The 17,587-nt window shown below is 42.1% G+C and overlaps 1 protein-coding gene and 1 long non-coding RNA gene across 2 annotated transcripts in view; one reads left to right on the forward strand and one right to left on the reverse strand.

Moving 5' to 3' along the window:
* Nucleotides 1–15,402, reverse strand: part of TPO (thyroid peroxidase) — a 73,251-nt gene extending 57,849 nt beyond the window's left edge. Inside the window, exons 1-4 of the mRNA XM_059726945.1 lie at nt 15,377–15,402; nt 11,745–11,914; nt 10,047–10,179; nt 3,487–3,616 (exon numbers count right to left, since the gene is read on the reverse strand). Coding sequence (XP_059582928.1) covers nt 3,487–3,616; nt 10,047–10,179; nt 11,745–11,914; nt 15,377–15,402 — 459 coding nt within the window. The remainder of the gene's footprint in view (nt 1–3,486; nt 3,617–10,046; nt 10,180–11,744; nt 11,915–15,376) is intronic.
* The window catches only part of LOC109284386 (uncharacterized), a 243,873-nt gene that overhangs the window by 202,624 nt on the left and 23,662 nt on the right, over nt 1–17,587 (forward strand). The window lies entirely within an intron of this gene.

A 17,587-nucleotide genomic window follows, 5' to 3' on the forward strand; every position in this document is an offset into this window, starting at 1 on the left:
CTATTCTCCAGATTAAATAATCCCTGTTCCCTCAGCCTCTCCTCAGAAGTCATGTGCCTCAGCCCCCTAACCATTTTTGTTGCCCTCTGCTGGACTCTCCTCAACTTATCCAAATCGTTTCTAAGGTGGGGGGGAGGAGGGAGTACAAAAATGGACACAGTACTCCAGATGTGGCCTTACCATCACTGAATAGAGGGAAGAATCACTTGCCTTGATCTGCTGTTGACGCTTCTCCCAATGCAGCCCAGTATGCTGTTAGCCTTCTTGGCAAAAAGGGCACATTGTTGACTCATATTCATTGTATTGTCCACTGTAGCCCCCAGGTCCTTTTCTGCAGAGCTTCTGCCTAGTCTGTCAGCCCCCAGTCTGTACTGGTGCATGGGATTGTTTTGTCATATGTGCAGGACTTTGCATGAGTCCTTATTGAACTTCATGAGATTTCTTTTGGTCCAATCTTCCAAGTTGTCTTGTTTACTCTGACTCCTAGTCCTACCCTTCAGTGTATCTACTACTCTCCCCACCTTGGTGACATCTGAAATCCTTCACAGTACTTCTCAGTTGACAGGGCCAAGGCTTTCATGAGGTCAAAAACCATGTAAAGAGGTTTATGTTTTCCCCAGCATTTTTTTCCTGTAGCCAATGAGCAGTGAAGATTATGCTGGTTGTGCCTCTTGATGCCCTATACCCACCTTGAGATCATGGGAGGAGCTCTTCATTAAGTGGAAGGATATGGTTCAGGAGGGTTCTTGCAATGATCTTTACATGATGGAGGGCAAGGCCATCCCTTTATTATTTTTACAGTTAGATCTGTCTCCTTTCTTGAAGACTGTCACAAGCATGGCATCCCTGAGGTCATCTGGGATTTTGTCATTATCCAGATCCTTAAAATGAGGGCATGGAGCTGCGCTATAAGCTCCTTGCCCCCCTGCTTGAAAATTTCAGTAGAAATTCCATCTGCTCCAAGTGACTTCTCATTCTTTATCTGCTTGATAGTTTTTCTCATGTCATGAAGGGCTGGAGGGATTCCAAGATCATCTCTGACTGGGCATTGCAGGATGGAACTGAGAACACTCCCATCAATAGCTGAGTCTCAATTAATAAGGTCTTAAAAATGCTCCTTTGAGTGGGCCTTGATGAATCCCTTTTCCTTAATCAGGTCTCCTCCATTCTTAGGTCTCAAGCAGTTGGCCCATAAGTGCTCGGACCATAGATGACTTTGGTGACACTAAAGAAACTTTGCATATCTTGGATGTCAGTGACATGTTGAATCTCCTTTGCTTTGTCTTCCCACTATTCTTCGTACCGCAGATCCTCCTTTAGACCTCTGCCTTGGCTTTTTGGTGATTCAGTTCTTTTCACTTGGAGTTGGTGTCATTCTGCCAAGCACAAAAGGTCTTGTGCTTACAGTATATCAACTTTTGGATCTCCCAGTCGTTCTTATCAAACCAGTCTTTGTGTTTCCTGGTAGAGAATCCAAGTGTCTCTTTGGAGACACCAATGATGGTGAACTTGAAGGCACCCCAAGTGCTGCCAACATTCTCCCATTGTTGTTTATTGGAATTCACCAGTTTTGAGGCACTGCTTGAAGAGCTGTCACTTGATTGGGTCACTGAGACCTTCAATGTTCACCTTCCATTGGCATTGCTTCTGCTGCAGCTGTAATTAGGGAGCCAGTCTAAATGACATAACTGAGTGGATGAGCCAGTGATTGGTTCAGAAATTGTCAGCTCCTAGCATAGGTTGAGGATGCAGACATCTTTGCAATCCCAGGCACAAACAATTAGGTAGTCAATCTAGTGCCAGTGCTTAGATTGTGGTTGTCGTCATGATGTCTTGTACCTGATTTTCTAATGGTACAGGATGTTGGTGATGGTGAGTCCACATTTTGCTCATTTGATCAAGAGGGGGATGCCATCGGAGTTAACCTGTCCCATTCCTTCCTTGCCAGTGGTTCCATTCCAGAGGTTCGAGTCTCTTCTGACTCTGGCATTGAAATCACCAAGCAGTGTAAGCCTGTCTCCCTCTGAACTGTCAGAAAGGAGTTGGTCATGGTTGGCATAGAATTCCTCCTTGGTTTCATTGGCAGAGTCAAGAGTCAGGGCATATGTGCTGATGACAGTGGTATATTGTCTCCCTGGCAATTTGGGATGGAGAGTCATGAGGCACTTATTAATTCCAACAGGGGACTTACTGAGTTGGTTTATGAGTTCATTCTTAATGGCAAATCCAACTCATTGAAATTGGTGTTCTTCTTACTCTTTACCCTTCCACAAGAAGGTATAGTTGCCTCTTTGTTCTTTGAGCTGCCCATCTCCCACTTGCTGGGTCTCACTCAGTGTAATAATGTCAATGTTGTGTCACCTGAATTCTCAAGCCATGGTTTCAGTGTGGTGCTCCAGGCATTCACTATTAGGATTGTCCATGAGGGTCCTGATGTTCCAGGTCCCAAAACTGATTGTGTTTTCATTGATTTGAACTACAGTAGAGGTCAACCCACTGGACACAGTTATCCAGTTAGGAAAAAAGGTAGGCAGACTGAGTTTAGGACACCTTGTCTAGCTCCCTCTCCATGTGGGTTAAGTAGAGTGGATCCTAAAGAGGGCTGCTCAGTCACAGTTACAGCTGCCAAATTGCACTCCTGCCTCATTCAAGTGATAGATGACCTTGTAACTACTGCCTTTATGCCAGTTCATGACTAGGAGCTCCCAAACCTCTCAATTCTGATCCTCTTGTCACTAGCTGGACACCGAAGGGCTTGAAAAATATGCTAAAGCCATTTTAATGGAGGAAGCCTACGGGTGATTTCACCTCATCACTGAAAATATAAACCTAATCCACTTGCTGTCACTGGCTGTATTAAATGATGGGCTAATGGCACACCTTTGTGTGCAAGCTCAAGATCTGTCATGAAGGAACTTGAGAAGCACTGTAGGGAGGTACTTTAGTCTGCGTTGACCTATTCAGAACTGACCCTGAGCTATATACTTGGCTTGATTGCTGGGCCTTGTTGTGCCATTTTTAAAAAAATCAGCAGTTGACTTGGGGTCAGGAGGGAAGCCATACTGATACCTTGATCACCTTGGATCAAATCCAAATTGTTCTTGTAGGTACTTCCACTAAGGTATTATGATACTTAAAATGTTGAAGTATTGAATGAATAGCTGTGATGCACATATATTAGTTTTAATTCCCTGGACTCTGTCTTCCTTCTGAATTGTGAAATCCTGCCTAAAATTCAGGTACTAATTAAGTACCTAATAATGACCCAGATCCTTAGTCAGTCCCAAACAACTTATTCTTCTGCACAGATTGAAAGAAAAGTAAAGTCTTCAGTGTTTAAATCACTGAACAAATAAGTAAAACAAACCACTCTAAAAATTAACATCGATTGTGGCTGGATTTCACTGATATAAAATAAACTCTAGAGTGTTTGGCATAAATGAAGCCAAGTGCCATTTCAAATGATTTGCTAATTAGTCTCCTAACCGGTGGTAGCTCAAATCCATTGTACAACATGCTGGGATTCCATCCTTTGGGCTGGCTGATTCCATCTTCATAAATTGGAGGGAGCCATCTAGCAAGAGCTGTGTTTGATGCTCCCCATCTAGGGTGTTCCCTGGGAAAAAATAAAAGATTAGAAAATATTTTTCAAGTTTAAAATATTTACTTATGTGAGTGCATTTCCCAGCAAGGGACTATTTATTTGATGGATGACTGAAATGTCTCTGGTTACAAGACTTGATGTACACCAAAGTGAACTTGGCCCAAAATAATGACTCAGTAGTTTTTAATTACTGAAATAAATACAAGTATTTTTAAGGCTTGAACTAACATTTTTAACTAACATTACAACCTTTTGAAATCTATGGGAGTGCTGTTTGTCCAAAGCCTTTACATCTGTATTATCATTCATGAATGGGGTGCACGCACATGCTCCATCCCCCAAATGCGGAGGCTGGACCCAGCAGGGAACAGCTCCTGTGCAGCACCCCCGAGGCTCCACCAGGTTGTACTGCATGGCTACATGGTAAAACCCCCTGAACCATGACTGGCAGCCAACTGGGGCTGCCACATGCAGTATGGGCCTCAGGAGTGGCCAGAGAGGCAGGGCACCAGGCTGCTCGCAGTGGTGGGAGAGGCACCATGTAGCCACACAGCACAAACCAGTGGAGCCCAGGAGATGCTGCACAGGGACCACTCCTAGCTGGGCCCAGCCTCTGCGCATGTGGGGATGGAGCCTTGACACAGGCCTCTACACTGTCCCACCTCACCCCACTCTGCCATCCTGGCTTGCCACATGCAGGTTCCCAAGCCCTGGCCTTGACTTCCTCCCCTGGCTTGCCCTACTCTGCCCTGCCTGATCCCCACCCCAGGCAGGAGAAGTGATGCTCAGCCGAGCTTGTCCCTCCACCTCCAGCCTGCTCAGGAGGAGCTGGGCTGGACACATTACAAGTGGGGTGGTGCCAATCTGGGCTTCAATTTCCAACAAAAAGCTGGGATGCCGATACAGCCTACAAAATCTGTTACTGTCCCAGCCAAACTGGGACATACGGTGTCACCCTATTCATAGGCAGTAAGTGCAGCTTCCAGGTAGTACACATACATTTATAGGTCCAGGAGGACACCAAACAGGGAACAATTATTTTATTAATACTTCATTGATCTTGAGCACACCAAAATGGCTCAATTTGCAAGGCTATATGGGACAGTAATACACTTAATTAACTGCAATAATTCACACTTGAAGGTTGAAGTATGCCTTAATAAAGCATTCAAATTAGTTACAGTTGATTTGTCCATATTGAAATTGCATAAAATATTGCACATAGTTTAGTACTATTTTATTCAATTAAAATAATAAAATGTTAATTTAACTGCTTAACCAGTGATTATTCTCCTAATTGCTTAGCTGCTCACTAGAATACTACTGTAGTAAAAATCCTTTCAGATGCTTTGTGATTGATGCTTTGTGTTATCTTAAACAGTGTATCAAGTCTGTTTAACAAATACTGTACACTTGGTTCTGTGATTGAAAATGCTTGCTCTGCAGGTTTCATTCAGATGCTTTAGTTGTCCTTATTTTTAGTGGTATCCACTATTTCAAAACTGAAACCTTGAGCCAGTGATTGGTTCAGAAATTGTCAGCTCCTAGCACAGGTTGAGTGATGCAGACATCTTTGCAATCCCAGGCACAAACAATTAGGTAGTCAATCTAGTGCCTTATTACGAAATAATTGATGGTCAAACAGTAGAGATTCAGAAATAAATCCCAATTATATTGTCCATGTAGAATTCTCACCCAAATCAACAGAATTTTGAATTAATTCTGGCAGCTGAAATAACAGGGTTGCTTTTATACACAACCCTACAGTGTAATCAAATATAAATACAAGATTCTCTGATGTGTGTACTGGATATTTTTTACTTTTGTTACATTTTTTTAAAGGTTTTTTGGCAGCCTTGGAAGGAACCCAAAATTCTTAAATGGAGGTTAATGCCCAGATTTTTGCCTTTCAAATGATTTTTTTTTTAATGTGCCAGTCTAGTTTTGGTATCAATTTTTTTTTCAGGAGGGAATATTTAAATGAATGTGGTATGACTGTATAAAAGTTACTGGAGGATTCCTTCATGCTTTATAATTTTCTGAGATAACAGGGATGTACATAGCAAAACATAGAAAGAGATACAAAGAAAGCTGTGAGAAATAGCCTCAAGACTATTTTTTGTTAATGGAGCTGAGTGACAGCATAAAAGGCACATAAAAAAATGGTGATGAGGATGTAAGAGCAAGAATAATATAATACAGACATTCATGGGACCCAACCTATGGTCACCTGGCTTGCTTTGAGCCACATGATATTAGATCAGGTACCATTTGTGCAGACATTCACCGGTGCCAAGAGTTGCTTTGGTAACCCAATCAAAGTAAGTCAAGGTTGGAAGAGAGGTGGGTAGGACAGGGGAGGGCTAGGAGGTCTGAGGAGGGGAGTTGGCAGGTGCAGCGGGATCTGGAGGGTTCACAGTATGGGGGTTCTCTGTCTTGGAATGGGGAGTTTGGACGGCTAAAAATACCCCAGTCAGGGTTGGGGGAGTAGGAAGAGGGTGACCCTGGAACTGGGGTGAGCAGTTAGGCTTTCCCAGAACAAAAGGTGCAGTCTCAACATGTACAGATGTTAGGTTGGGCTAATCCATTCCTGATCTATCTTATTTCAGCTGAGGAGGTGAAGTAAATTAGATTGGGCTAGCCATTTTTTGCCTAATCTAACCTCTCTGAATCTCTGTACAGATCTGCCTAGTTAGGCTGACCAAAGTGCAACTTATGTATATACACTTTGTTACTTGCAAACAACAGCCTAATGAGCTAGACACCCAATGAGAGCCGGACAAAATTTTACTGTGCAAAAAAGTGTTAAAGATTCTTAGAAGTAAACTTATAAATATGGCTACTGAGAGATCATTAGAAAGACTCACACGCAGTGAACAGTCTCAGAAATTATTCACTCATTTGCATTGAAAAGAAAAGGGGAAATATAACATGTTATGACTGATACCCATAACTTCATGAAACCCACCAGATTCATAGCAGAAGTCAAACTTCAGATGGGGTTAAACTAGTTAATAAAACTGCACTTGATTATACCAGTAAATGATCTGCTTCATGAAGGGTAAACTGCAAAGCTACCTTTCCCTGCCCCTACATAATTAATTAGTTTATCTTCAGATCTCTTTCATTTTCCTACATAATTAAAAGTATTCCTATATATACCATTTTGGTGGTGCCCAAGATAAAACAAAGGAGTTGTTTCGACAGGTCTTTCCTTTCATTCCCTTCCATTACAAAACACATCCTCCTTTCCATTTAAAATCCTCTCCAACCCCACCCAGTTAAAATATTTTTACCACACAAACCTACATAGTATTAAATTACATTTTAGCTTTGTTCTAAGGATTTCACACAAAGGAAAATTTAATATTAATGTTCCATATTATATATTCCATAATCCAAGAGTACTGTTCACAAAATGCACAAACATTGCAAATATATTAATCAAAGAGATAGCTACAATCAAAACATTTTGATTATTTAAAGTTTGTCATAACTTCATTCCTCTTCCAGATAATATCATCATAGAACAGCTGCTTAACTTTAATATATAACACAATATTCTTGTTACTGACTGATGAAAATTGCATTCTACTAATAGGGAGTTAAGATGATTAGATCTGAAGCAATTTGAATGGAAAAAATAGAACTAATAAATTATATATGTATAGTGATAATGCAGATACATGATTTGAAATCTTTGAAGATTGTTTATGTTGTAATTTAATGAGCCAGCTACTCAGTTGCCACCTATCAGTATATGTAAGTTAGTCAAGCCATATTTACTTACACTAGTTAATGGCCCAGCCAAATTATTTAAAAGGCTGTACAACTTATTGCAGATGTTGTAGACAGTTAGTATAAACTGTCTACCAGAATGGTTGTTTTTTATGCTGACTATACAGGTGCATGTGTCTGTAAAAAGTTAAAGAGGAAAATTAGACACCATGTGTCAAAAACTAGAAGGACCTAACCACAACATGAATCTCTATTTCAGATGCTAAATAATTCTATGGGGGTATGGAAGCATTTAGTGGGCAGTGGGCACACCTATGTGTGCATCAATGTGCTTTTACTAATGTACACTAAATTTAGTACCTCCAATATGAGGGTACATCTACACATGCATTAATGTGCTTTTCCTAATGTGCATTAAATTTAGTACCTGCAGGACATGTCCGTACATGCAAATAAGTGTGACTAAATTTACTGTGCATTAAGCTAATGTGCATTATTTTTGGCTGGCGTCTACACGTGCAGGAAATTGGCACTACCATTAGTCTTAAGTCCCTCCAGCTCTGCCATGTGGCCCTGTGGCCACTGGGGGAGCTGCAGCCTTTGACCACAAGGCTGCCAGCACTTGGCAGCCATCTTGGAAACTCTGATCCTTAGCCAGCCCCTTCCCTACCCAGCACAGGGGCAGCACACAGCAGCTCCCTCCTTGCCCATCCTGCCTCTCTGTGCCAGGGCTGCCCCTGCCTCTGCCAGCAATACCCAGTGCCCCACTGCTCCAACCCTGCAAACAATGACCAGTACTTCTGCTGGCCATGCTGGCCCCAGCACCCCGCCCAGGCCCCAGGAGAGCCGCACACCCACCAGCAGATGCCAGGACCCCGGCTGCAGGAGACCCTGGTTGACCCTCACCCCCTGCACTCCTAGACCACCTGCCCCACTCCCCACACCGCCCACATTCTCCCTGCCCACCACCAGTGCCACTCTCAGAACATGCACATGTGTGAAACAAAAAAACATTATTACCCTCACAATACCCACCCCCATCCCTTCCCCCTCCCACCTCAATCAACAAAGCCCCTCCACCCCCCCCACACCAACAATAAAAAAATATGCTTACCAGTGGAAAACTATTTGTAATATTTTGTGTCTTTAGGCCCAGAGTGAGGGGCTGTGGGGGAGGGGCGAGGTAGCAGAGCCCCAGGGCAGGTGCCCAGCACACCAGCCTTTGGACTCAAAGATATAGAGCTTTGAGTCCAAAAAAATGAGACATGAATGGATTGGTCAGAACCACCCACATTTGGATTTCTAATTAAATCTAGTGGGTAGTCACTGGAATTGTTTTTAACTTTGTGCCACCTATATATTTCAAACAAACCATGAACGGACCTTGGTGAACTCCTTGGTTTTGTTATTTAATCAGTTACTTCTGTTATGAGATTAGTCAGTGTTGCCACATTACAAATCATCTTTAGGAAGGTGATTTGGTCTCTCTGATAAAATCATTGTGTTACAGTCCCTGCTCAAATTGAACTTCGACATAAGACCAAGAATGTGCATGCAACTGGGTGCATCTCCTGAGATCCCCCGTAACCCTAATTTTCTATTTTATGCAATTTCATGCTTCTGTTATGAAACTTGAATGCTTTGGCTTGATAACTTGCATTAGCATTTTGGAAAATCTCTAACTCTTATCTTTGGTAATAAGCCACCAAAGTTTGCTTACTGCTGTTAGAAAACAAGACGTGATGACATGACATGATGTTATTCAGTGCTCATGCAGACTAAGTTGCATGAGGAGCAACATTAATACATTTTTATAATTTCTGAGCCAGGGAATGGGAAACCTCACATCAGCATGTGAATCATGAGAGCTGCAATATAATCACAGGCATAATTTTTCTAATGGCCTCATCAATAAAGAAGCAAGTCTTGTTAGTAAGCTCTTTAGGGAGGAAGAAGCTATAAATAAAACTTTGACAAGAAGAAGAGTCAGTTTTAAAGTCCTAGTGTAGCATACCCAGAAATTAGCAAATGAGAATTCTCAGATATATCTCATGTAAGAGTTTAGGCTTTGGAATCCCTCACAGGTAGAGGTAATATGTTATTTATGCTTTCAGAGAACTATTACAATTATAATATAACCCTGCTTAGCTTAAACCCAATTAATCAAGCCTCCTGAGTAACAAGTGTTTGGTCATATCCAGACATACTGCACCTCATGGTCTTTTAAAGTTGATGACTCTAGGGAGCCAGGCAGCATTTTCTTTACTGAACTCATGGGATAGAAACCTTTTCCATGTAGATCAGCCATATTGTGCAGACTTGTATTTCTATACTATACTTGAAAGGCAGGTTATTTAAATATGGCCAGCTACCTCCCCTTTCATCCACACTGTCTTTGTGGTGCTACGTGACCAAAGTATATTCCAGAAATTTCAGCCAAACAAAGCTGAGACAGACAAACATTTTAACATCACAGTCCACTACATTCAAGAAATTGTACTGAGGCTTTAACGTACAGGAAGGTTCTGAAAAAATTCAAGATACCATTTTCTTTCCTTTTACATGCAGATCTTTTGTAGGTCTTTTACTACTGTTTTGCTAAATATAAGATAAAGTTGAGTAAAACATGTATTTTTGCATAGAAGATACAACTTTCTCAGTAACAGGAAGAGAAGTGTGTCTTTCAAAAATCTATTTTTCTTACCTGTTATTGCAAGCACCAGTAATGAGTCGGTATTTATTGGCTAAGCAATTATTTGGACATTTTGGTGGCAGCATGTAAGGTAGGCAACCAGACATATTGGCAATTTTCCTGAGCAGATCAGCTGGTAAAAGATCTGGGGAAAAAAGTGTTAACCCAACAAGTTTGCTTTCTTGTCACAGAGTACTGTTATAGCCATTTTGAATATCGACATTGGTCTGACTCTATCAGCATTAGAGCATCAATATAGTTCCTATTCTAAGAGAAAAATGGGTAATTTTAGGAAACACAGTACAGTGACTATTTGCACAATCTTGTCTAGATACAGCACATTTTAGGTCTGGTCAAATTATTCATTGCCATTATCTAAAAAATACGACCATTTTATCTCCTTACCTATAGCTAGGAATTGATCCTGATATCTGCTAACATATTAAAAACAGTCTCTGTTCATATTCTCTATTTCATATTCATTTATTTGGCTTTTCTTTCCCATGTAGGACCTTACATTTGTCTTTTTCTGAATTTTCTGTGTGTTGTTGATAGCCCGAGTCTATAATTTATCAATAATTTATGAATTTTAATCATAACCTCCAAAACATTTGCAACCCCTCTGAGTTGTGTGTCATCTGCAAACATTGTTGTGTGTATGCTAAAGAGTACCCTAGAAATGTAATCTGAATATCTTTAATCTTTATGTCTTTCTTAGTGATGTAAGAAATAAATGAGTTATTACTGTATTTTCTCACACAGATCCCGTAATTTCCCCCCCAAATCCAGCTAGGGAAAATTGAAGTGTGCATTATATGCAAGGAAAAGTGAATGGTATGGGTTAAAAATTTGGTGCATGTTGGGGGGTCTTTGCAGTGTTCATTTCCATGACTCTGGAAGCCATGGCAATTAATCGTCCTGTCCCCCACCCCACCAAATGTCCTGACCTGTGAGGAGCTCCTCTCCTCAACTGTGTGCTGGATCAGGCTGGTTGGCAGGGTTGCTCTGTGACTGGCCCCAGTACATGGAGTCTGATCTGGCGCACAGTCCCAGACCTGGTGTGCCTGGTCCAACCCCACACATTGACTCCAGAGCTGCATGCTGATTTGAATCTGGTCAGATCTGTGACACAGTGGCAGACCCAGCACAGTGCCAGACTTGGCACATGGCCCCAGAGCTAGCATACAGGGTAAGACCCAGCATGTGGCTCCAGAGCAGGCAGGTGAGATCAGACCAAGAACGTGTCTCTGCAGCTAGTGGGTGGCCCCAGACCTGGCATGTAGTTCCTGGACTTGTCACGTAGCTCTGGTGTCAGAGCACAGGGTCAGATTCAATATGCAGCCCTGGATCCAGCATGTCAAACTGGTCCACGGGCCGCATCTAGCACATAGGGTTGGCAGCAGGCTTGGAGGCAGGCTCAGTGTCCTAACTGTTGCCATTCACTCACCTCAATCAAAGATTTTTTTTTCTTCAGGCACTCCTTCCAAATCAAGGGACATATTATATAGGGTGTATCTCATATGTGAGAAAATATGTTACTTGTATTTTGTAAGATATTTTAAAGAAATGAACTGCAGGCACTATTACTCTAATAGGTGGATATGACTTGTACTACAGCCTTAGTAGAATACAAAAAAGGAAGTAAAAAAATCTTTAATGTAAAAGGCACAACTGAAGTTAGTTCTGCCAATGTCTGTATGTTGTATTTACCAGTTGGATGCACTGAACGTTTCTGCTTCTGGCATACTTTTTCTTTCAACAGATGTATTGAAGTTTCCATCCTTTCAGCTGCTTGGGAAATCTCTCTGCTCTCCAGTTCAGGAGATTTTGAAAAAGCCAGCAGTAGATCAGAAGTCATTATTCCCCTTCGTTGGAGATTTCTGTAACAGAGATAAAAATATGTTCTTAAAAAAGTCCCCTTTGGACATACTGATACTTATAAGTAGGGCTTGAATGGAGAGAAAAAAATGAAACACTAGCAACTTTTTGTTGTCTTCCTAGATTTCTTAAACTTATCTTTTCTGTTCTAAAAAAGGAAAGTGCATTCCTGCAGTGTCCCATGTGTGTGAGCAGCTTTCATGATTACATATAAAATAGTCTAGAAGAAGAAGCTAAAAACCCTGGTTTGGAACTACAATTAAACAAATTAAAATACCATATGGTGTGCATGACTACTTGCTGTACATATTTATAAATCAAATGTAGAATACTGTAAGATTACCTACTGTACTTACTCAAATAGAAAATGACCCTAATTAAAAAAAATAACCCCCAATAACTATATTTTCTATGTGAAAAATGTATATATTTGATATAAGTTTTCAGGCATGGAATCTAATTACTGGAAGTTTTGCCTTGAATTTGTTCCTTTCCCACTGCTACATCACGGAAGATAAATGTGAAGAATCAGATAGCTTTTTGCTCTCTGCTTTCTGCCCCCAATTTTAAATTTAGGGAAAAAGCACAAAGGCAGTTCCCCATTGCCACAAAATTGTGCAGCTGAGATCCCTGCATTTGGGAAGACTCACGGGGTCAGCCTCCCTGGAATGCAAGGGACAAGTCTCACCCTCATTCTCATACTTGATCTTAGCCCAAGAAGCTGGTACTCTCCCTCCATTAATTTAATACAATCCCCATAGTTTCTTTCTTTCTTAGGTGTGAAAATTTTGTATCTCAGGTCAAATCAGCCAAATCAGTACACATTTATTATGAATTGATGATGCCCTTGAAGCAAAACCTGTATTGTGTAGGAAAAGGTCAGGCCTGTGAGCAAAACACATATCAATCCCAAAATATAATACAGTCATAAAGTATCATAAAATCATAGATAATAGAAAATTAGGAAGGGCCCTCAGGAGATCATCTAATCCAACCTCCTGCTCAAAGAGGGACCATCCCCAAATAGATCGTCACACCCAAGGCTTTCATAGAGTCATAGATGTAGGGTTGGAAAGGACCTTGTAGATCATCAAGTCCGACCCCCTGCCCCGGGCAGGAGAGAAAACCAGGCTCAAATGATCCCAGCCAGGTAGACATCAAGCCTCCTCTTAAAGACCCCCAGGGTAGGAGCCATCACCACTTCCCTTGAAAGCTGGTTCCAGATCCTAGCCACCCTGACTGTGAAGTAGTGCCTTTGGATGCCTAGTCTAAACCGACTCTCTGATAATTTGTGGATGTTATTCCTTGTTACCCTGGGGGCGCTAGGGGGACAGGGTCTCTCCCAAACCCTGCTGGTTCCCCCTAGTGAGTTTATAGACAGCCACCAGGTTCCCCCTCAGTCTTCTCTTGTGAAGGCTGAACAGGTTCAGGTCCCAAAGCCTCTCTTTGTAGGGTCTGCCCTGCTGTCCCCGGATCATGCGAGTGGCCCTCCTCTGGACCCTTTCAATGTTGTCCACATCCCTCCTGAAGTGCAGCACCCAGAACAGAACTCAGTACTCCAGCTGCGGCCTGACCAGTGTCGCATAGAGGGGGAGGATCACCTCCTTGGACCTGCTTGAGATGCATCTGTGGATGCACGACAAGGTACAGTTAGCCCTACTGACTGTGAGCTCGCATTGTTGGCGCATGTTCATCTTGGGATCAATAATGACTCCAAGATCTCTTTCTGCCACTGTGCTCTTGAGAAGGGAGTTTTCCAGCTTATAAGTGTGCTGCTGGTTCCTACTGCCCAAGTGCAGCACCCTACACTTGTCAGTATTGAATCCCATCCTATTTTAATTTGCCCACCCCTGTAACCTGTCCAGGTCCTGTTGTAATCTGTCCTTCCCTACTAGCCTGCCCACCTCACCCCAAATCTTGGTATCATCAGCAAATTTAAACAGGCTGCTTTTCACCCCATTGTCCAAGTCACTAAAAAAGAAATTGAATAGTGCGGGCCCGAGGACCGAGCCCTGGAGGCACTCCACTGCCCACTTCCCTCCAGGTCGAAAAAGACCCATCCACCACTACCCTCTGAGTACGACCTTTCAGCCAATTTGCAATCCATCTGACTGTGTAGGCATCAGTGCCACAGTCACCTAGGTTTTTGATGAGAATGGGGTGTCAAAGGCCTTGGTGAAATCCAGAAAGACTACATCCACCGCAACACCTGCGTCCAATGCTTTTGTGACCCGATCGTAGAAGACAATCAGGTTGGTCTGACAGGATCTGCCCCTAATGAAACCATTCTGGTTGCCCCTGAGCATCATCCCTACTGCTCGCCCATCACAGATGTGCTCCTTTGTCTAGCTAGGTCTTAAAAACCTCCAAGGATGAAGAGTCCACAACCCCTCTGGGTAACCTATCAGAGAGCTTTATTACCCTCCTCATGAAAAAGTTTTTCCTAATATCTAACCTAAACTTCCCTTGCTGCAATTTGAGACTATTGGTCCTTGTTCTGTCATCTGTCACCACTGAGAACAGTCCAGCTCAATCCTCTTTGGAACCCGCCCCGCCCCCTTCAGGTAGTTGAGGGCTGCCATTAAATCCCCTCTGTCTCCTCTTCTCTAAACTAAATAAGCTCACTTCTTTCATCCTCTCCTCAGAAGTCACGTGCCCCAGCCCCTGAACCATTTTCACTGCTCTCTACTGGACTCTCTCCAATTTGTCCACATCCCTTCTGTAGTGGGGAGGGGTCCAAAACTGGACACAGTACTCCAGATGCTGAATAGCTCCCCTCGATCTGCTAGCAATGCCCCTATTAATGCAACCTAGTATGCAGTTAGCCTACTTTGCAACAAGGACACACTGTTTGCTCATTATTCAGCTTACCATTCACCATAACCCTCAGGTCTTTTTCTGCAGAGCTGCTGCTTAGCCAGTTAGTCCTCAGACTGTAGAAGTGCATCATATTGTTCCATCCTAAGTGCAGGACTTTGCATTTATCTTTACTGAGCTTCATAAGATTTCTTTTGGCCCAATCCTCCAATTTGTCGAGGTATCTCTGAATCTTAGCCCTACCCCCCAGCATATCTATTACTCCCACCAGCTTGGTGTCATTTGCAAACTTGCTGAGGGTGCACTCATCCCATCTTCCAGGTCACTGATGAAAATATTGAACAAATCAGCCCCAGGACTGACCCCTGGAGCACTTCAATTGAAACTGGCTGCCAATAGACATCAAGCCATTGAGTACTGGCCTCTGAACACAATGATGCAGCCAACTTTCTATCCACTTTACAGTCATATTAAAAGCCTTGCTAAAGTCAAGGTATATTACATCCAGTGGGCTCCCCATATCTACAGAGTCAGTCATCTTACCATAGAAGGCAATGAGGTTGGTCAGGCATGATTTATCTTTGATGAATTGATGCTGACTGTTCCTAATTACCTTCTTCTCCTCCAGGTGCTTAGAAATGGATTACTTGAGGACCTGCTTTGCGTCATTCATACTTAAGTGACTTCTTTGAGAGTAGGTTTTGTTTAAACATCAATTTTAACAACAGAAAAAGACTACTTAAGGCAAAGGTGTCAAATTTCATTGCTGTGTGCCTTGCAGGACTGCTAGAGGGGCCAGAAATCTGGGATAAGCAGGCGTGGGGCCTACTGTCTAAATCCAGGGCATGGAGCCCCAGTGGGAACACATGCTGGTATAAGAGGCAAGAAACATCTGTGCTGTGTTAACCCTCTCCATTACTCACCTGCCCTCTGCTGCTGTCACCCCCCCCCATACACACACACCTTACCTTACTGCCTCCACTTGCTCTGTTGCCACATCTAGATCCAGCGCTCAAGAAACCACATGCTCTGGATCTTGCACAGGGAGCAAAGTGGGTTTAACACTCCTGACTTAATGTATTAAATATAAGTGTGCAGTTTAATGTTCAACCAGGAAACTGCTTGACAGGTTGTCTTGAGTCCTCCAGATAACAGTTTCCATTAAGAAAATCTTCATAGACTGGGTAGCTATCTCAATTTCAATGTGCTAAGCTCACATTCTGCAAGTAAATTGCTTTCAATATTATAAAAATGAGCTCCCACAAAAATTTATCCATTTAAAGTTTGAGCCAAAGGGGTGAGGAAACCCCTGACTCCAGTGGGTTTCAAATCAAATCCATGACATAGTTCTTCCAGGTACAGATATTCAAAAAGCCCAAGGTAGAATTGATCTACTCATATCTTGGACTGGGTTTCACCATTTTAAAACCAGTCTGTGCATGCCACACTTCTGTTGTGTTCTGGATATAGATCATTTTGTGTGCCAAATTTCTGTTCTGTTACGGGTACAGACCAGTATGTGAACACATATACCAGTAAAAGTGTAATGTCTATACCTAGCTCAGTGTATTAGTTTTCAGAGAAGAGGTTTAAAGAAGAAATAATCTATTTATTTTAATTGGAAAAACATGTACTACTTAACAATGAAGGGAGGTGAACATATGTATATTAACTACACTTTGCTGGATATATCTATACTTTGATTCTGAAAAATATCCCAGACTAGATCCTTGGTTAATTTAAAATCAGCAAAGTTTTACTCATAGCTTATGCCAAATTATATTAGCTGACAAAATGAAAGATTAATTGCATTGACACTGTTTATAGCAGTGTTCAATTTGTGTAATATGAATTTTGGGGGGAGAGATGGTAAGGAATCTGGAAAGAAATATGCCTTCATAGATTCATAGATTCACAGATTGTAAGACTGGAAGGGACTGTGGAAGATCATCAGGTCCAGCCCCCTGCACCAAGCAGCAAAGACAGTTGGGGGTCCGGTGACCCTAGCAAGGTGACTGTTTAGTTTCCGCTTGAAGATTTCCAGGGTAGGTGACTGCACCACCTCTGGAGGGAGCTTATTCCACATCCTATACACCCTGACTGTGAAGAAGTTTTTCCTAATGTTGAGCCTGAATCAGTCTTTCAGGAGTTTGTGGCCATTACTCCTGCTTTTCATCTATATATTCACAGTGCAAACACACACAAATAAGGGACAAAAATATTTTTTGAAATAAAATAAAATATCTTTTGTAGATGTTTGATTTTTAGTGTAGAATTTGTTTTTTTTTTTTCTTGTTTTAAGATGGCAAACCCTCTTCTGAAAAGGAGCACTTCTGGGGGCAAGGGGAGGGACTTCCAGTGGCAAAGGTCAGGGGTTAGAGGCAGGACTCCTGGTCCCAAGATGGTGACCAGGGGGTGGGGCACCTGTCAAGGGGCAGAGCTACCCTTGTGGTCCTTGACAGCTCATCAAAATTTGTTAAGCAGCCTTCCAGGCTACATAATTGCCCATCCCTGAATTAAGTGCTTCTTCTCAACAGTATGGTGGCCCAATTAAAAGAAAATAAAGTAACTAGATAGGAATGTATACAATTCAATAAAGGTGGCAATAAGACAACACAAACCCAATGTTAGTAAAAAAGAAAATCTTTATATGCTTAAACAAAAAAAGTCTCAATATGAAAGCACACAAATAGCTAAAACGCTTGGAGTTGAGATTCTGAATAAGCAGGTCCTCAAAGGAAAGAAAAGTGCAGGTTTTTGAGGTATTCTCTCTGTATCTGTCTCATTCTCTAGGCATGTTTTTGATGGAATCTAGTATGCAAAAATTTCACACAGACTCAAAAATGCCCAGTCCATGC

The sequence above is a fragment of the Alligator mississippiensis genome, chromosome 1 (assembly GCF_030867095.1).
Source record: "Alligator mississippiensis isolate rAllMis1 chromosome 1, rAllMis1, whole genome shotgun sequence".
NCBI lineage: Eukaryota > Metazoa > Chordata > Crocodylia > Alligatoridae > Alligator > Alligator mississippiensis.